Raw genomic sequence first — 21,486 nt, 5'->3', positions numbered from 1 at the left:
CTCGGTTGCAAAACAAAATAAAAAAAAAAAAAATTAAAAAAACGCGAGCTGTTGCCTGTGTGTGTGTGTGTGTGTGTGTGTGTGTGTGTGTCCATAAAAACTCTGGATCCCCACCTGCCGGATAAGGCAGGTGGTCGATTCAGAACTGTGTCCAGGCAGCTTGCTAGTAACTGATAAAGTCACAATCAATAAAAATATATAGTGTCATAAAGTAATAAATAATTACGTATAGCCACATGCAGTAATAAATAATGATATACAGTGACATGTAGTAATAAATAATGTTTAGTAACATGTAATAAATAATGTTCATTGACATGTAGTAATAAATAATGATGTTTAGAGACGTGTAATAAATGTTCAGTGACATGTAGTAATAAATAATGATGTTTAGAGACATGTAATAAATGTTTATTGACATGTAATAATAAAATAATAAAAAATAATGATGCATAGTGTAAGATTGATCATGTGAAAACAAAAATAGGTTTACGGATCCCAAAATTCATATTAAATTTGCCTGCAAAGACCCACAGAATAGTGGATTAATTATTTCGTAAAATTCAAGTGTAAAAGTTCAATCCTCCATGTGGGCGACACTCAAAATACAATTGTGAATTACTTCAAACTTCTACTAAGTCAAAGCTAAGAGAATGAGAGCGTGTTACCTCCAAGAGTTAAATAAAGGGTTCTGTTCAAAATTCTATGCAGTTTTCTGAACTTGACAGAAAGATCTCCGAGTTTGACAAGATACATCTGAAGAAGGTTGGAGGTTACATCGACCGAAACGTTGTGAAAATAATACTCAAGATGAGAACAGTAGTCCAAATAATACAAATTATCAATCCTTATCTCCAAAAAGTCCAAAACAAATTATTTCACAAAATAACCAGCTAGTTTTCTATACAAAGGTGTGTATATGTCTGTATGTGTGTGCCCATTTAAAATCAAAAACTATAAAACAGGCACCAAAAAAGTTGGTATATTCTTGATCAGCGTTGCCCCGGATGTTAATTAGGGGTCAACGGAAACAGGTTTCAATCTTCTCATGTAATCATTTGGAAAGAAATCTAGGAAGTTGAAGAAGCTATATAAAGGAGAGTTGTCCATGTGTGTATTCTCAGAGATAGGAATGGGCTGGGCTGCGGAGACGAAGGGAGACAACAAAAGTTAGAGAAAAGGGTAAAGTAATTTTAAGAGAAATATTAAACATTTTTGAGCCGGGCAACATTAAGTAACCTTGCTAGTCATAAATAAATGCTTGTAGCGATAGTAATCCTTCTGTGTTAAAAAAAACTATACAAAGGTGTGTGTGTGTGTGTGTGTGTGTGTGTATATATGACCAGTTAAAAGTCAATATTTACAAAACAAAAGAGTGAATAAGATCTGTTTATGTGTGCACGTGTTAGCCTGTATCCTTATGTTCGCATCTCTGGGTGTAAAAGTAACAGATCCTTGTGTGTGTTGTCGTCATCCTGCTGGCATTGTTTGTCAGCCATTTTTAATTTATTTGTCACTTGGTCAAATTATCTAGAGACAAAGTTAATGACAGGAAAAGAGTGAGATTTTAAGATCTTACATTTCTTCCGATTTTAGGAATCCTGGTCGCAAAAGATTAAATCTGGACATTATCGGGAGATATGAGCAGAACAAGAGAGACTCATTGAAAGAATGGATGAGAGTCTTGGGATCAGTAAATGTCAAACAGTTGAAGTAGCAGGGTCAGTTATCAAGAGAAGCCCACAGAAAACATGGGAGGAAGTGATAAGGATGGACTGGAGAGAAAGGGAGATAAATAAAGTTAGTTTGAAAATCAATTTCTGAAAGCCAGTCAACATCTAAAACCGAAGTTGATGATGGAGGTAGTGGTGGTGGTTGAATTGGAGTTGCTATTATTGAATATCTAGTTATCTACCAAAACATCATCCACAATCGGTGATGTTAGGAATGACTCCTTGATACATCAAGTTCTATTGAGGTCAAACACTTAAAAAGAAGGAAAGGCCGTTTCATATTCCTATTTACTTGCCTTCCTCCCTCACGAGGGCAGTGTTAAACACAAGCTCAGTTTTTAATGTGGGGAAAATTAAGTTCACCCCCAAAATGGGGGCGCTTTGGATTGAAGCAAAATATAAAAAATTATCAGCTTTTGATTAAAATCTACATTTTAATTTTATTTATTTATTTATTTTTTGAACATTTAAAAAAGCGGATTTCTCTTTTAGGACAGTTTTTGCTGAAAATTCAAAATATTAATTTTGCAGTGAGGATTAAAACTTCAAGCAAATCATGATATGGACAGAAGAGCTTGATGACTCTTTTTTTCAAAGAATAACTTTGCGCTTCTTCTCTCCCCCTGTTAGGATCAATTTAAGAAAAGAGTTATTTCCCTTGGATGGAAGAAGAGTGATTGCCCTTGGTTAGAGAGGTAAAGATAAGTCTGCCATGATATCTTGAGACATAGACACGAGACTTCAACTCCAGAAACTATCATTGCACATCCAGTGGTTTTAAAGTGTCGTGATTTCCATCTTAACTTGTTAAATAAAACGTATCACATTGTTGTTGCATCCTTTTTTACGTGGTTATTATTGCATAAGCATATTTTAAAACCCATAACCCCCCCCCCCCTGCAGACTTCATCATTTTAAATATCAGTGTGATGCTGACTATATTGGAAGTACTAATCAAAGGTAGCAGAATCAAATTTTTCATGTTGTTCCCTCTCCATCATTGTAGCCCTATATTTTATCATCTATATATATAAAAGCGAAAATGTGTGTATGTATGTTTGTATGTATGTATGTATGTATGTGTGTTTGTGTGTCCACTAAAAACTTTTGACAAACAGAACAAAAATTCACAAACTTGATATCATATTGAAGCTCCATCCTTCGCCTGAAAAATATCGAAAAATTGGCCAAAAACGCTCATTTTTCACCCTGAAATCAACAATTTTCTACAACGGGGGTGGGGTGGGGGGATCAACAAAAACCGTCCTCTCATGACGACAACCGGTTCTAAGCATGCGTCAGATGACGTCATGACCTGATTTAGTTTAAATAGTTGAAGAACTGAGAGAATTTCATGTACGTCGTGTTAGCTCAGTTGGTTAGAGTGTTTGTTCATTATCTAAACGTTTTGGGTTCGAATCATGGTGTAAGATGTCTTTTTTTTTATTTTTTTATTTTTTAAATTTAAATATTGAAGCAGGGTTATTTAAGCCATTTTTCACGTAACGTTTGTTTTTCTGTTTTTTTTTTTACTTCGCTTATTCTTAGGTTTTCATTAACACCCCTCACCGACCACACACACCCAAAAACAAGCGGGTACCCACCGATTTTTTAAATTATAATATTGAAACAGGCTTATTTAAGTCATTTTTCACGTGTTTTTTTTTTTTAGTTTTTAGTTTTAACATTCGTTTTTCTGTTTTCTTTTTTGTTTTTTCGATTTTTACATTTAACATTGTTCGTTTGCCTTACGTTAGTTTTTTTTGTGTTTTTTTTTCGATGTTTTGATTATCCCCCCTACCCGGGTACCCCCCGCTTCATTTTTATGTTTTCTTTTTTTACTTTGCTTATTCTTACATTTTCATTAACAACCACACACACACCTACAAATACTCGGGCAATGCCGGGTAACCCCCATCCCCCCGCTAGTCTATATATATAAAAGCGAAAATGTTTGTGTGTGTGTTTGTATGTTTTGCAAAAACTTTCAACACGGGCCACGGATTTTCGCCAGATAGGTATCATCTTAAAACTCCAACCTTTGCCCGACAAATATTGAAAAATTGGCCAAAAACATTAATTCCTTCACCCTAAACTGGGCCCTTTTCTACAAGGAGGGTGCTGAAAAAATCGTTCCTTCATTTTCTCTCATCCTGCTACTACGACAATGACGTCATGTTTGACCTAGAAAACGTTGATGTTAGTTTCAGCCACCTGCAAGTGTTTTTAAAGGTTTAATTTTATCCGTTATTAAGTGTATGTCTCTTTGTCGTAGGGGTAACGTGTCGAGCATATTTTTTCCGCCTTAGCCTCGGGTCTTTCTACCTAAACTTTTTTTCCTCTTTTTACACCTTTTCTTTCCTTTTTTTAAAAACGTTTGTTCGCTGTTTTGCTTTGTTTTGGTTTTACCAATTTTTTTAACATTGTGTTTTTTTAATAATATTAAAACAGGGTCACCCTCTCCTACATACACACCTCCAAACACCCGGGCAATGCCGGGTACCCCCGCTAGTCTATTATATAAATCTCACCTGTCTGTTTAAATGTATGTATGTATGTATGTCTGTATGCCTGCCTAAAACTTTCAACAGAGGCAATGGATTTTCATGAGATCTGTATCATTTTGAAGCTCAACCCTTCGGATGACAAATATCGAAAAATTGACTAAAAGCATTAATTCTTTCACACTCAATTGGACACTTTTCTATATGAGGGAGTCGGTTTTTTTGCCGATATTTTCAAAAGTCATCCCGTCTTTGCGATTGTCTAGCCTTAATTTAACATTCGTCACTTCTGGTTTCGTGATGGGCACGATAGCAAAGATGTCACATTTTTTTTTCATGTTCTTTTCCTCCGTCGTGGTACGGGTACGCGTCTACCTGCCTACTACCACTTTATTTTTTTGCTCATCACACACCTCCAAACAGCCGGGCACCCAGGCTAGTTTCTTTATAAATAGAGATTAAAGCATTATAATTATGTAAAATAGCGCATATGGCATGTGTGTGAGAAAATGAGCAGCAGTCATAGGATAGCTGAATAGCGAAAATATTAGCAGCAGCAGCCGTTTTAGCGATATGCAAATTAGCAAGTGTTCACGAGCTTTTCATGAAGAAAAGGAGAGAAAAATACACCATGTGGTCAAGAAGGGAAGCAAAGTGTGTGCCTAAAAAGATGAATGTGTGAACGAGGGAAAGAGACTTTTAAAAAGCACACATTATATGGCAGAACGTTGTGAAAGATCATGGAACGCGTTCTTGTTTGAAGAACCACAAATAAATACGTTTCGTTTGCACAAAAAAATCTTTTTTGTTTGTTCCCATTGCGATGGTACCAGACAATGTGTGGGTCTGAGTGGTTGAAATATAATGTCTAGGGCTAGGACAACAGCATATTCTTTTCATTGCTTTGACTCTCACGTGTGTATCTGTTGATATTTTATATGCTTTTATATAGAGTGATGTGGTTCTCGGTTGATTAACTGTGTCGGATATATATTCGAGAGTCAAAACAGTGAAAAGAATATGCTGTTGTCATAGCTCTAATAATGGCAAGGTTACAATTATAGCTTTGGTGTCAGATTCATGATTTACATCAGGTTTCAAAACATAAATTCAGATATAATCTATATATTAACACGATAGCGTGTGTGTTTTCTTGTGTGTCACACTTACATCTGGGTCATTTAATTATGTTCTTTCTTGTAATAAATAATTTTACCAAGAATTCTTCATAAATTTTGGTTTTGGTTTCGATTATAGCTGATGGCACTTAAATCGTCTATTTTTTTCATAAATAATTTTATCAAGAATTCTCCATAAGTTTTGGTTTCGATTATGGCTGAAGGAACTCAAGTTATATATATATATATATTATATATATATATATATACTAGCATTTCGGCCTGGCGTTGCCCGGGTGTTTGGAAGTGTATGCTGAGCAAAAAAAAAAAAAAAAAAAGGTCAATATTTTTAACTTTGACTCCTATTATGACCCCTTAAAATTTATTGTTTTGGTCTCAAATTACATTATTAAGTTAGATCCATGTTCAAGCAACCTATATTTAAAATTTCAAGTGTTTAGACCCAAAATTGTCGGAGGAGTTTGGTAGAGTTTTCAAAGGTCAAATCGTTGAATTTTGACTCCTTAACAGCCAAATTTCTGGCCGAAAAACCAATCACGTAGATTTTCCCAAATCTCAGTACCCTGTATATCAAATTTCGAGCCTGTAGACTGAAAATTAACAGAGTTATTGCGAATGAAAATGTACACAGACATACAGACAGACAAACACACAGACACGTTCACTTTTATAGATATATAGATATATATTTTTTTTTTCATAAGTTTTTATTTCGGTTTCGATTCAAGCTAATGCACCCAACTCATATGGATATATTTTTTTTATTTTCAAAATTGCAACTTTATAACATATAAAAATCGATAGAACATTTACTCTATAATAATATATGAAATCTACAAAAATTAAAATATCATATTTAAGCATACTTTACAACCGGGCTTTACCAGGCGTTCATGCTAGCTTAGATAAATATTTTTGCAGTTTTAACAAAAAAGCTACAATAATATCAGAGCATCTCTATTTACACTGAACATCTACAGAATGCCAACATCAATATATTACATATGAATGAGTCCCTGTGGAATTTCCACAGGTCCTGCTAGTAAAAAAAATAAATGAATTTGTGAACATTATCAATAGCGTTGGAATTGTTTTTGCTTTAACTATATATTCTATGTAGTTCTTTCATAGTTGTATTATCCTTCCGGCATAGCAAAAATATACGACTGGAGGAAGTATACTTTTGATAGTATAGTTAAATAAAAAGTAGATAATTCTATGATCTTTTGCCACTTAAAAGAATGGTTTCTATTTACTTTCCCACGAGGCTAAAATTAGATGCAGACTCGGTTTTTAACATGAGGAAAATCCGGCTTCCAAATGGATTGGAAAAAAAAACAAAACTTATCTGTGTCATAGGACTTCACTTCCCCTTCACTGACTGAAAACAGAAAAGACTAAGTTCAGCATCAGAACAGATACTACACTTTACTCCTAGTCATAAAGCAATGGTTTGTTTACAAGTTCTTAGTGGAAACCCCAGTACAAGATTGGTAAGGAGGAAGAGCTATAAATAATCTTTTGTGTTGATTCTGAAAAGCTGAAATTAAAGATCAAAATAAAATAAAAAATTGAGGAAATAGAATTCAAGTTAATGAGATTTATATTTCAATTGTTTTTTTTTTTATGTATTTTTTATTAGAAAAATTCATTATTTTTATTCCCTTTTCAATTATCTCAAATTCGGCCCAAATTGTATTTTGAGGTTTTTGAGGTGAGAACGAACAATTTTTCAAAAGTCAAGATGTAAAGTTTTCCTTCATAAATATTAACTTGAGGAATTAAAAAATAAACTTGAATTATTGATATGATTATTATCGCAAGAAAAAAAATGTATTAAACATGACTCGATTTTCGAATCTAGATTGGCCTGAAATTTTTTCATATAATCAATCTGACTGTATCAATCAAGTCTCAAATGCTGCTAATCCAAACATACCACCAAGTCTCAAATGGCTATTAATCTGATTAGCCATCAAGTCTCAAACAGTTATTAATCTGATTATGCCATAGAGTCTCAAAATACTACCAAACCTGTCATACCATCAAATTTTAAAAAATTACCAATCTAATCATACCATCGAGTCTCAAAATACTTACAAAGCTGTCATACCATCAAGTCTCAAAAGACTACCAAACCTATCATACCATCAAATCTCAAAAGATTACCAATTCATTCATACCATCAAGTCTCAAGACTACCAATCCAGTCGTACCATTGAGGCTTGAACAGCTACTAATCCAGTCATACCATTGAGTTTTAAACAGCTACTAATCTGGTCATACCATCAAGTATTGAATGGTTACTAATTTTATTATATTATCAAGTTTTGATCATGAATCCAATCAATAAATCTGGATTCATTATGTTAAAAGTAAAGAAATCTTATTGAATTGTACACTCATCGAAAGTTTATAATCACAATATTTTCATATAAGTAAATCCAATATACAAATATAATTCATCCAATGAGAATGCAATCCAAGAATGATGATCCTGACTGGAAGTTTTAGTTTCTCTTCCCCTCAGAAGTTTCAGTAAACTTCTTGAAGAAAACCTCAGATTCATTCTTAAATACAAACCAATGACCTTTTTTCCCCCACTTTCTTCAATTTCTTCTTTTTTTTTTTTGTCTTTGATTTTAGTGTCCGGCTTTATTCAGAGTGACCAATAATGGTCGGTCAGTAGCATGCGTTTGTCCCCAAGCTGCATAATAGCAAAAAGAGACTGAAGAATTTTGGTAGTTGCCAATTTGTCTTTGCATTATCAACAGTCACAAACTCTTGCTCCCTCCCTCTCTGGCCGGTTATGATGTTGTTTCCTCTCCTTCTCCTCGGATTCACCCACGCAGATGTGTCTGCTTAGATAAGATTATTGACTGGCAGTTAATCATTATCTTCTTCGTATTCGACCCAGACTTTGGCTTCTTTCCGATTTCTGCAATGAAGCAAAACAAAAACAGTATGAATAAATATAAATTTAATTTCTCTGGTATTTCTATAATCAAACATATCTACGAAAAAAAAAAAACCCATTAAAACATAATATCAAACAACATACAGGATTTTTTCAAATCATACCAAGTTTGGCAAAAAAGATTATTCTTAGGAAACAATATCTGTCTGGACATCGCTAATATAAATCATATACTGACACATAAATTGTCCCCAACAGATTATACGGAGAGCAACTCATCACATAAACAGCTGGAGTTGGATAAACGACATGTAGTAGGTAGTAGATGGTGTGCAATGAAGATTAGCTGAAACAAAATGGGATGTGCTACTCATCGAAGGTCTCTTATCACAGATAAAACGTTGGAAAGCCAATACCAGGACACAAACCAGTGCCAAGGATATCCGAACAATCACTCCAGGAGATGAAATAAAACTACCAAGAATCAAATTTCTACCAGCAAATATGATCAACGGTTAGAAGAATATGGTCATGTTATATACTGGATTTGTACGGAATTGAAAGGTGAAAAGGGACTAAAACACCAGTCAAGAAAAACAGGCGATAGAGAAAAATGAGGAATCCGTGTATAGAAAATATTTATTTTTTATATATACATTTTTTCCCGTTATAACACAACTAAAATGTGAGATTCTCGGCCATTATAAGACATGCGAGATGCCAAGTTGTTGAACGATACAGGAGATGTAAAATTAAACGTCCACTTGATTATATTGAACAGTTTATTTGATTTAAATGCAATTCAAATAACAAGGTTTCACATCAGTGAGAGAGTGGGTAATATGTGAAAAAGCTCTCAAAGGCCCCGAAATGATGCATATTCTCTCCTGGTGACCCAACATTATCTAAAGTCCGAAATGAAATACCCCACAAGTGAAAACACTATCATATACAAGTTTACAAGTTAAGCTGTTTCTTCCAAACAACTATTATTTTCTGTTGATCGTTTGCTTCATAGAGAGTTTTCGTTACTGTTCTGTTAGCAAACATTAATATAGATGTTGCTTCATTCTTGTTACAGCTATCTTTTTATAAACAATGGTTATAAAAGTTATTGATACTAACAGCATTTAATCATTTGAGGTCTAACAATGTTTTAAAAGGATTTTACAGTATACATGTCTTCCCTCAACCCATTCTTCCAAAGAAGAAGGAGTAGCTATAACAACCGCAACTGCTCTTGTGCATTTCAATAAAAAAAAAAAAAAGAGAAAGATTTGATCAACTTATCTGCTACATGTCATGTCAAACTTCCTCTTTATATCATATGATGTCATGATTTAAACAAAATAACATATCATTCAATAAGGCTCAAGCCTGACATGTAAATAACACCATAAATAAAAAAAAATATCCATATGATTTTTAATCATATGGATATTTTTTAAAAATTTATTTATGGTGCTATTTATATTTCAGGCTTGAGACTTAAAAGCACTGACCTACAAATCTCAGGTGTCAAAATTTGAGACCAGTCTGGTTATTAGTTTATAAATTACATTTATTTAAGTTGATTTACTATAGCAAATTTTCAAAACGATGGAAAAAAATTGAATTTTGTAGGTTAATAAAACATTACTATCTGATGGGTGGGAGAATATTGTTCAAGCAGCTTGATAAGTATTTTTCAAAATTTGTCTGTCAGAAACAATGCTGACTTTAAATATTTCTAATTGCTCAGGTCGTCCAAATTCGGCAGTTGTCCTGGAAAAAAGTCCACAAACTCATTTTGGAAGATCGTAAATGGAAGTTACATGTGATAACACAAAAAAAAGCATTTCTCAATGAGAAAGCTGTGTTCAAAGTGGGTGCTCTTGTTCGCATTTGATAAAAAATAACAACACATTAATGATTAAGTGTTGTTTCTGAATTTTTGAGATGAGGATTGGGTTCTCATTTTGAGGATAATTTTTACATTTCAGTTGATGTAAGCTGATCTTCTTCAGGTGTCTCTTGTCAAACTTGAGAATTTTTCTGTGGAACTCAAGAATCTGTACAGAATTTTGAATCAAACCCTTTATTTAATCCACTAGGGTAGCATGTTCTTGTTCCATCAGCCATGACTGGATAGAAGTCTTAAATAATTTGCAATTATATTTTGAGTGTTACTTGAACTGAGGATTAAACCTTTGATCTTCAAAAGAGTGTAACTTACAATTAAATTTTACCAAGTACTTTATCCACTACGCCATGGGTCCTTGCAGATTACTTATGGGTAACATGCTCTAATTCCACCAGACATGCCTGAGTCCTAGGTAATTTGCAAGGTCCAGTCACAAAGCGGATAAAGTAGTTGGTAAAATTTAGTTGTAAATTGAACTTTTTTATAGAGTGGAATGATAAAACTGTTGCCCTAGAAAAGACAATATGGTTCCATTTCAATTTGATGAAAACCAGTTTTCTTTTTTTTGTTGCAGACCATCTACTAGTTGACCAATTGTGTACAAATCCCAAGTGCGATGGAAGCCTTCATGGCTGAAAGTGACACAATGTTGAATGAGTGAGATCGGAGATGCGCCGCTGTACAACTCATGCTCTCTACTGATCCAAGTTATGAGAACAGGACTATTGCCAGCACCCTCAAAATGCATCGCTGGATTGCCACAAATAACAGGGACATCCCCAGGGTGAGTAAAACAAAGTTTCAGGCTACAGTTATAGTTTTTGGTGTGGTTTCAAGTGAGGGTTACATCATGCCACCTCATCTTTGAAGTCGGCTTGAAAGTCAACACCGAAGTGTACCTGGATGTGCTGAAGAGTGTGGTGATCCCCTGGTGCAATTAGGTGGCCGCTGGTAGACACTGGGTGTAGCAGCAGGACTGTGCTGGCCTGCAAGGCCAAAGAAACCCAGGCTTGGCTTCAGAAGGAGTGCTAAAACTTTGTACTCTTCTCTCACTGCACCCCCCCCCCTCGCTCTGACCTGAACCTGCTGGACTACATTGTTTGGTCATATGTCGAGAACATCACTAACATGACCTCCCACAACACCAAAGTCAGGCTGATCGCTGCCATCCACCGAGTATTCACCGAGTTCTTGCCAGTGCTTGTGGAAAAAGCATGCTCCCAGTTCTGGACCCGTATAGAGGTGGTGATTGAGGCTGAAGGCAGCTACATTGAATAGATTTCAACTCTACTACATAATCAAGTTACCTGAATTGATTTTTTTCGATAAAAGTTTTAAAATAAAGCTGTAGTGTTGTTTTTTTTAGGGCGATAATTTATCGTTCCACCCTGTAGAGATTGAAGGTTCAATTCTGTGTGTGGACGACACTCAAAATACAATTGCAAATTACTTAGGACTTCTTTTCAGTCATGGTTGATGGAATGAGAGCATGTTAACCTCTCACCTCCAAATTAAATAAAGGAGATGAAAGAGGCTGTGATGAGGGTCATTGAAACACTCACACAAGTGGACTTCCTTGGGACCTTCCAGAAGTTGTTGGAATGGTACAAGTGCATTGCAGCCGGAGGAGATTACTTCGAATGGGACTAGGTTCATGTGTGTACTATCAATAAAAGTGCCTATATGAAAAAATGTCTGGAAACTTATTGAAGGATCCTCGTAACTAAACACTTGACCCTGGTACAACCAGATTAAGCTGTCTGAAGATAATGTCTTTCTGATCTAAAATACACCAAACATTATTTTTTTCTTTCTCTTTGAAAAATTCAATCATGTTCTACAATAATAATAAAAAAAAAACACCATGAATAAATATTTGAAGATATAAAGAACTTTAAGCATAAAAACAAAATAAACAGATTCAACATTAAATAATCCAAAAATGGTTGATATGCCATGAAACAAAACAAACAAATGGAATAATTGTTATTTAACACCATGTTCTGAGTTTTGATTACAGACACAAAACATTTATTATAGTAAAATAAAATAATAAACAAGTACCACTGTTATACAAGGCTGCCAAGAATTCCACAAATACCGATCTGTAAAATTTTATATATATATATATATATATATATTTTTTTTTAAAACAAACACTTGCTTTATGTTACATAGTCATTGATGAGATTTTATTTACAGTTTTAATTAATTTTTAACCAATAAACAACATCACAGGTATAAATTTGCATTCCTGGGCCAATAAAAAAAACAAAAAAAAACAAAAAAAACGATTTGTACTATAATTTAAAAGCCGATTTGGAGCCAATCAAGTGATAACCATGTGTGTAAATAAAGCATGCTCATCAAAATAAATAAAAATAAAATCAGATAAGTCGTCTCACACAGAGACACATATATGCAAAGCACCTGAGAAGCTCTCTGCAGCTAACTTCAATCACAATAGCAGCAGGCATAGCAATTTTCCTCTGGAGCCAAAACAACTCGAAATAGGCTTAAAGACTTTCACTCTTCTTCCCCAAATCTTATTTTGGACTTCCTGTTTTTCACGAGATATTTTAGAAAAATTTTTTTTTTTTGATTTTTAACGGAATTTTCCATTCCTTTGCTTAATTTAACCTCGTGAAGAAAATACCGTTTTTAACACAATTTTTTACATAACTTTGGTATGGATCATTCTTGAGTAGGTCACCAAGCAACAAATCCATATCTACACAAATATATTGTTCACGTAAAACAAGTTCAGCATTTGACAACCAGGATGGTGACAGGACTCTCTATGTTTACCTACAAAGAGTAGCTACAAAGATTAAACTTATTCTCACTTGAGCAGTAGAGGATGTGAAGAGATTCGATTCTGGCATACAACATAATCAATGGGAATTTAAATTTACCTTCAGCTCAATAAAAAAAAGGCAGCATTCTTTAAGTGTTTGTCCTGCAGAACAATCTGCCAGAGGAGTTTGTGACGATGACTACTACATCCAAGTTTAAAATAACCTTGAACAAACACTCAGATGGTTTATGGATACACATGCTTCTACTTTTATTTTTATTATGGAAATCGTTCCAGACAAGGCATGAAGCCACTTGAATGTAAGGAGCTAAGAAAAAAAAAAAAAATACCACTTCAAGGTCAAAAATTAGCCAACAATAAATGTTATATGAATAGATTCCAACTCAGAAAACAATAACTCAATCTTTGTCAGGAAAATGAAATGTGAGGGGTAAACGACAAAATAAAACGAGAGTTATGCAATATCCACTTTCTATGGACGTAGACGTGTCCCTTAACCCTCAGGGATCATCGGGGTCGCTGCTTTATTTTGCAGCGTGTCTGGGGCAAGAATAGCCTGGCGGTGCAAATCCCTCTTCAGGCTCTGAACACATACAACACCTGGTATTACCAAATGGTCACCCATTTTAATATTGGCCAAGCTCGACGTTGCTTAACTTCGATGATCTAATGGGAACCGGTGTGTCAACATGATTATGCTACTTTTTATAACCGCATCTAAAAATTACTGCATTACTTCGATTCATCTAACGAACCCAACTAGCAGCAAAATCCCACCTCTTCACTGTAGAAATCCTAGATGCTGGAAAAATTTCTAGCATAATAGTTTCTTTCCTTAAACAGCTTGTCTTTGAGATTCCCTGCCTACTCTGTGTTTCCCTGACTGTATTAGCATGCAGAAATTTAAATGTAATGTGAACAAACATCTTGCTGCCCAACTCTCTACTTAGGATGCCCCTATAAATCTGACCGCCAAATCACAGTAGACCGTTATGTGTGAGTGGTAATGAGCCTTGTTTGGAGATGACTTCCTATGTTCATTTCGTACGTATTAGGTGATTCTAATGATGGCATTCATTTCTCCCCGATATCTATCTAGTTAGAATTTGAATAGTAAGGAACCACGTGAAGGTTGCCAACATCACTGAGTGAAAGTCTTTCTGTGGAATGAACTGAATTTGAATGTGGCACACCCACTGTGTTTATATTATTTAAGTGACGCAGTGGATAGAGACGTTGAATCTCTATGGTTCCAGTCTGTTCCGTCTGCCTGTTTCCCACCTGACTACAACTTGGATGTCTTCAAGTCCAACGTTGACAAATTCCTAATGAACCGCCCCCTTAAGTAAACACTTCATCAAATCTCCACACTAACGTACTGTACTTGCAATAACCCTTATCCCTGAGTGGCTTCCGGGCCTTGATAAGTGGTGACCACCGTGTAAAAAAAAAAAAAAGAAAGATGAGAATTGTTTGAAGATAGCGGTTTCAATCCTACTCAAAGCTGGCCAGAGGAATACTTGGCCAAAACATGGTGAGATGACAACTATGGATGGCAGTAATTGCTGAGAATGCAGGTAGGAGATCCCGTCACGGTTACCACCTGACGAAGGCCAGAGGAATACTTGGCCGAAACGTTGTGAAACAACAAGTAAAGAAAGATGAGGATAACGATCCGCAATAAATAAATTACCCACCGTGTTCTTAGCTATTTAGTCAGCATTAGGGCTGAATAAAAGTACTAAAAAATAAATAAAATAAAACAAACCAAGCATGCAGGGTCCACCTCCATGAGTGAACAAGTCTGGAAAGATAATTTCAAGAGTGACGAAGATATAGAAGAGGACTGTTATGCGATAATGCAAATTACTTTGCAAACGCTAGCGAAAGAGGTGGAAAGTATTAGAAATCTGTTGAGGCTTGTCACAAACTCCTGGGAACACCACAGGTTTTCAAAGAGAATTCTTTGATGATGGTTTGTGTGAAAACTCCTAGTGATGATGATGATGATGATGATTAATAATAATAATAATAATAATAATAATAATAATGCTATACCTTGTACGATGGATGTTATGCATAGACTGTTTGTTTTCCTTTGTGCGCATTGCCATGATACGCTGAAGGCTTCAAGAAACATTTATGTTATGATTGTGATGAATCAACAAAAGGAAAACTTGCCACGCGCAGGTGAAGTCCTTGGACCGAATGCTATAAGTTTATCATTGGAGGAAATAATGGCTTTGACGTTGGGTATGTTGCTTATGATGAGGTTGTATGACGACTGCAGTGAGTCAACTTATATCTGTGATTGACGTGAAAAATTGGATTTGAAAGGTTCTGAATAAAAACAAAATTTACTTTCACCATGACTACTGTTTGTACAAAATTTTTTTAAAAATCCAAGGAGTGATTATTGAGAAAAGTACGAACAAATGCATGAATGGACAAACGAGTTGAGGGCAATTTTACTCCTATAATGCCCCCTGGAGGGGGGGGCAACCAAAGTTATCTCAGATAATCTGTTCTGGAAAAATTTACTTTCACCATGACTAATGTTTGTGCAAAGTTAAAAAAAAACAAAAAAACAAAAAAAAAACAAAACAAGGCATGGTTATTGAGAAAAAAACCAATGGATGAACGGGAGTAAATTACTAGGTCCAATTCTTCCTTTGTCGGGAGACCAAAAACTGACGCAAATCATTTTTGAAATGTGCACGTTTTTCTTCAGAAAAATTAATGTCAAACCTTGTTTCATTTTGTGAAAGGGAGGTGACACGCCATGGACTGACGACCTGAGTGTCCTAAGTTTAAATCCAGTTCGTTCCACAAAAATCACTTTCATTTTTTTTTTTTTTTTTTACATGGAAGTCACCACTTATCAAGGCACGGAAGCCACTCGGGGATAAGGGTTATTGCATGTACAGTAATCAATGGGATAGTATTGTAGTAATCATTAGTATTGGAGATTTGATAGAGTGTCTTACTTAAGTAGGCGGTTTGTCAGGATTTTGTTTATGTTGGACCTGAAGACATCCAAGTTGTAGTTAGGTGGGAAACAGGCAAACGGAAGAGAGTCCCACTGGCGTGCACTTTTAAGAAAGAAGCTTTGTTCATTGAATCTACGTTTTGGGATGTGGGCAACTTTCACATGGTTCCTCCCGTAATGATCCGGTCCTGTTGATTTTACAATGTTGTGGGGTGGGGGGAGTTTAGTTCTGTGCAGTTCTAGGAGGTCCACTCTTCTAGGCCTTGCCTTCTCCCTTTGAGAAGGGATTAGTTTATTGCTAACATTTTGCAGGTCAGAGTGCCCTTCCTCAGTGGCACTGACTTCTCAATCCCACTTTCCAAACTTGATGTCTAATTCTTGCAGTGGGCGAGAACTAAAACATGACTTACACATTATCGTTTTTATTACTGGGAGGTGACAGCGATTAAGTTGTAAATGACACAGACTGACGACTTAGGTGTTTCAAGTACAAATCCAGTTTGTTCCACAAAAATCACTTTGGATGTTGGCAACTTTTACATGGCTCCTCCTGTAAGTACCCAATGTTTTTCTAGAAAGAATTCGAACTAAAAAAATATCTGGAAAACCGATGCCAACAACAGACTTTGGATTCATCATAATGACGATTTTGTGAAAGAAAGTCAAACATGATGAATTAGGAATTTCTACATGACACTTTTGCATAATTAACAGGATTTTTTTTTTTTTTTTTACATGGAGGTCACCACTTATCAAGTCCACTCGAGGATAAAGGTTAATGGGTATACATTAGTCATTGTGATTTTAGCGTAGTAAACATTAGTGGGAATTTTATAACTTGGATTACTTAGGGGGACGGTTCAATAAAAACTTGTTCACGTTGGACTTGATTGCAGTCAGCTGGAAAGCAGGCAAACAGTATAGAGTTCCACAGGCGAGCAGTTCTAAGAAAGAAACCCTGTTCATGGTATCTACGTTTAGGTGTAGGCACAGATGAAAAAGAGTGTGGCAAATTGTTGATAGTGGTTCTGGATAGACGGGTGTTTTTCGTGAAAGTCTGGCGAGGGCGGACTATAGATTGAAGTTCAGATGAGCATTTGCCATGAAAATAACGATAAAGCAGAGACATGCTCGCTAAGTCTTTTCTGTGGGAAAGAGGTTGCAGGGAAGAGAAAGGGGCATCCCCCACTAAGCTACGAAGTCTATTTCGAACTCTGTCAAGGCAGGATAAGCTGCTTCTAGCCCAGATATGGCAACAGTACTCCATTGTTGGCTGAACCTGGCTTTTATATAGGTAGAGAATTGCATCAGGAGTGAGATATCTACTGGAGCGGTAGAAGGATCCCACCGTTTTTCCAGTGTCTTTGGCAATGGATTTATTCGCTTATTTTGATTCATCAGACTACTGTTCTCATCTTGAGTGTAATTTTCACGTTTTGGTCGATGTAACCTCCAACTTTCTTCAGGTGTATTTTATTGAACTTTTGTCTGCAAGGACTTGTGGCACAGTGATTAGAGTACTTGGAAAAATCAATTGTAAAGGTGATATTCTCCTGAAGGTTCAATTCTCAGTGTGGGTAATTGAAAAATACAATTGCAAATTACTTAGGACCTCTATCAAGTCATAACTAACGGAATAAGAACATGTTACCCCCGTAAAGTAAATAAAGGGTTCTGCTTTTTTTTTTTTATCGGAGAAAACCAGATACGTACAATGTAACCTCTTTTTGATATTTTCATTTTTTAATGTCTTGATTAAACTATACAAGTACTGAAAAGACTGGTAACTGACAGAAAAGAGAAAGAAAGAACATGTTGTAAATATGTGTCAAGGACTAACGTGTGAAATTGAATGGAATAAATAGGTCCTGGATATGACCTTAAACTATATCCAGTGGTGAGGGCCCAGCTTGTGGGCTTTGGGGAGTGTGGAGCCACCCTTTAATTACCATTGCTCCCAGGTCCACTCTGACCCGGAGTGGTAGTACCTGTTAGGGTCCCAACTATGGGTTAAATAGAAACCGACTTGAAAACAACAAATATATTCTATTAAAAAATTTTTCTTCAAAATCTTTGGATTCAGCATTAAATAACCCGAAAAGGGTTGATATGCCGTAAAACAAAACAACCAACCTGAAATAAATAACTTTCTTTCACCTAAAAAAGTTTGTGTCAAGGCTTTATTTTCTTTAAGAGTCTCTAAATACAACGATTGATCCATTTTAAAAGTAATAATGTTACAGAGAGAGAGAGAGATAGAAATATATATTAAGAACAAAATGACTGAAAAGCATTGTTTTACAATCTTGGTGTCGTCCAATTAGATCTGACCTTTTCTTTTTGCAACTGTCAATCTTGATTGCGTTGACACAGCTGAGATTTTATAAACATCTGAGTTAAAATCAAATTTTAAGTTGAAGTTGCGATGGTTATAATTACACAATTTAAATCACGTCTAAGATAGGCATAAGATTTTTAAATGTAGGGAGCTCAAGCTTCCCAAAAAATGGGCTATTTATCATTGTGTCACAGTGGTGTCAAAATCAAAAACATGACTTTAGATAGGCATAATGAGCAAACTGTTCAGTGTCCATATACACAGCGACACAGGCCCATATAACAATTCTTAACCCATTAGCGGCCGAATTAAGGGTAACTTTCAAATGTAAATGCAGATTTTTTTGAGTGTCCCATCAATGGGACGCTGGCGAGTAATGGGTTAATTAGCAAAAACAGTTTTCAGTCCATATTTATCTAAAAAAGAAAATCAAAGCCATAACATTAATAAAAAGTTGAATGAAAGATCTAACAGGAAATGCAGAGATATTGAGCACAGCTGGGTTATTCCCCTTGGTTTTGACCATAAAAAGTCTGTGAGTAAAAGGGAATGCACCACATCACACATGTCCTACAAACGTTTTTACAGAATGAAGGATTACCCAAATATTCTTGAACCTACCCTGATAGGTGGAGAACTACTGCTACTTGTGAATGGATACTAATATACAGGGCAGGGCAGAGCAACTTGCTTATTTGGAATATCAATCAAATTTAAATAAGCAAATTGTATTTCATGTTTTTTATGTTATTGTCGACTGTGAATAAATGTGTAAATAGTACTAGTTTTTTTTATTTTGTTATTTGTTTTGATGATAGATGTGTTTAAGATATGAACTTCATACAGGAAAAACAAGCCGAGCATGAGGGGTCCCCTTCCACGAGTGAAAAATTTACTTTCACCATGACTAATGTTTGTGCAAAATTTCTAAAAAAATCCAAGGCATAGTTATTGAGAAAAGTGTGAATGGATGAATGATTTGGGAGCAATTTTAGCCCTATAATTCCCCCTAGGGAGGCGATCAGAGTTATCCTGGAAAATCTGTTCTGGCAAAAATTTACTTTCACCATGACTAATGTTTGTGCAAAATTAAAAAAAAAAAAAAAAAAAATCCAAAGTGTGGTTATTGAGAAAAGTGTGAACAAATGAACGGGAATAAATTACTAGGTCCAATCCCTCCTTTGTTGGGAGACTAATAATGTTATTGTTCTAACACCATGCCATCAACAATGATCTTTAACAATAGAAGTTGAATAGAATGAATTTTCAAGACTGCATAGCTTGGAGACTAAGATTGCAAGCTACCAGAAAACGTCGGACATCGAACCAAGGGAAATAAAGATGATAAAGTGTATATGATGAAGATGATAATTTTTACTATATAAAAAAAAAAAAAAAGAAAAGTAAAATGAAAGCCACGATGCTCATACCAACCACAATCAAAGCTGAAGAATAAGTTATCAAGATTGCAAATATTATTTAAAAAAAAAAAAAATATATTAAGCTAAGTATTTCCAAGCAAACAAACAAGAAATATTCTTGCAGCATAATTTCAAACAGCAAGAGGCGAAATGGTAAACTATTTGGGTGTATCGAAAGCATCCTAGTTTTTTTTTAACACAAATCTTTACTCCCAACCTTATCATAATACATTCAAACGCTACACTCCCATTTCAATATATGTAAATTGTACTACCCCCCACCCACCTAAAACATACAGTGTACATGGGTATATATGTAAATATATTATCTTTTCTCTTTCTTTTATACTCCTAGTAGCATGGCTACCTAGCATTGCTCGGGGGGAGCAGTTATGGACCACAAAATAGAAGAGTTCAAACGCTTGTGCTTGTCTGATGTTTTTTTTTGTTTTTTTTTAACTTCTCTCTACCTCTTACCCCCCCCCCACCTCTTCCAAAAAAATGACAAAACAGATACTACAGTTTGATCTTAGCCTAGTTAACATGTTTCTGAATTTTTGAGACGAGGATTTGGACTATTGTTCTCAACTTGAGTGTTATTTTCAGGACGTTTCGGTCAATGACACCTCTAACCTTCTTCAGGTGTATTTTGTAGAACTTGGGAATCTTTCTGTCAAACTTGAGGATCAGCATAGAATTTCAAACATAACCTTTATTTAATCCATGGAAGTAGCATGCTTTCATTCGACAAAGATTCACAAAGTTCAACAAGAGGTTACATCAATCAAAAGATTGTGAAAATAACACTAAAGATAAAGAACAGTAGTCAGAAGAATCCAAATTATATCTAATATGGATGTCTTTAAGTATGAGGAGTGAAGCTTGTCTATTCTTATGATCAAAATTATTTTACTTAGTATCATTATTTTTGCAATGCTAGAACTATTATAAATAAGGTATGAAGGTCAAATTAAATTTGGACTTAGACAAAGATGCTAATTACAACACATTCTGTATCAGAGATGCATAAAAATCGAAAAAATCTTACATATGCATCCCAAGGATGCAAGTCAATTTTTTCATAAAAAATGATGATACATTGCAAGGTAAACTCTAGAGATGGCGCCGAAAAAACAAGATGGCTGCTTGATTTTGAGTTTTATGTAAAAATGGAAACTGAAACGAAATAAGATCTGAATTGTTACCAATGAGTAATGAAACGAAGTAAAAGCGTTATTTAATTTTTTACAAAACTATTTTATTAATAAAAAAAAAGCAATTATTATTCCAAATTGCATTGAAGTATATATTAGATTGGCGCAAAATAATGTTTTTTATCAAATATATATATATATACACACGACATAATCACATTGACACACCGGTTCTCGTCAGTATCAGATGGGTGACCATTTGGGAATTCTAGGTGTTGTATGTACTCTCCGCTTATCTCGGCATTTGTTTCAAGTCGTCCTGTACTTCACTTGCCACTGGTATTTAATAATGTCGTCTCAGGAGAGGTGTGATTGGAGATTGTGCACCTCCTGCCACAAAAATTTCACGCGCAAGCAACCCTTCATGGGTATCCATAGTCTGTCCAAGACTGAAGGAGACTGCTGTGATATATATATTATATATATATATATATATTTAATTTTGATCTTGGTAGTTAGATTTGAATTGTCTCCCCTTATTTATTAAATATGGCAGCGTGAGAGACGCCA

General features: G+C 35.1%; 1 protein-coding gene across 1 annotated transcript in view; it reads right to left on the bottom strand.

The window, feature by feature from the left end:
- Nucleotides 1–6,961: 6,961 nt before the first annotated feature.
- Nucleotides 6,962–21,486, bottom strand: part of LOC145285945 (solute carrier family 53 member 1-like) — a 141,778-nt gene continuing 127,253 nt past the window's right edge. Inside the window, exon 15 of the mRNA XM_080134453.1 lies at nt 6,962–8,314. Within this exon, the coding sequence (XP_079990579.1) occupies nt 8,263–8,314 (52 nt within the window). The 3' untranslated portion in view covers nt 6,962–8,262. The remainder of the gene's footprint in view (nt 8,315–21,486) is intronic.

Source organism: Euprymna scolopes, chromosome 10 (assembly GCF_053919585.1).
Source record: "Euprymna scolopes isolate OS-2025 chromosome 10, ASM5391958v1, whole genome shotgun sequence".
Lineage (NCBI taxonomy): Eukaryota > Metazoa > Mollusca > Cephalopoda > Sepiida > Sepiolidae > Euprymna > Euprymna scolopes.
This window is presented reverse-complemented; position numbering and strand designations above follow the sequence as displayed.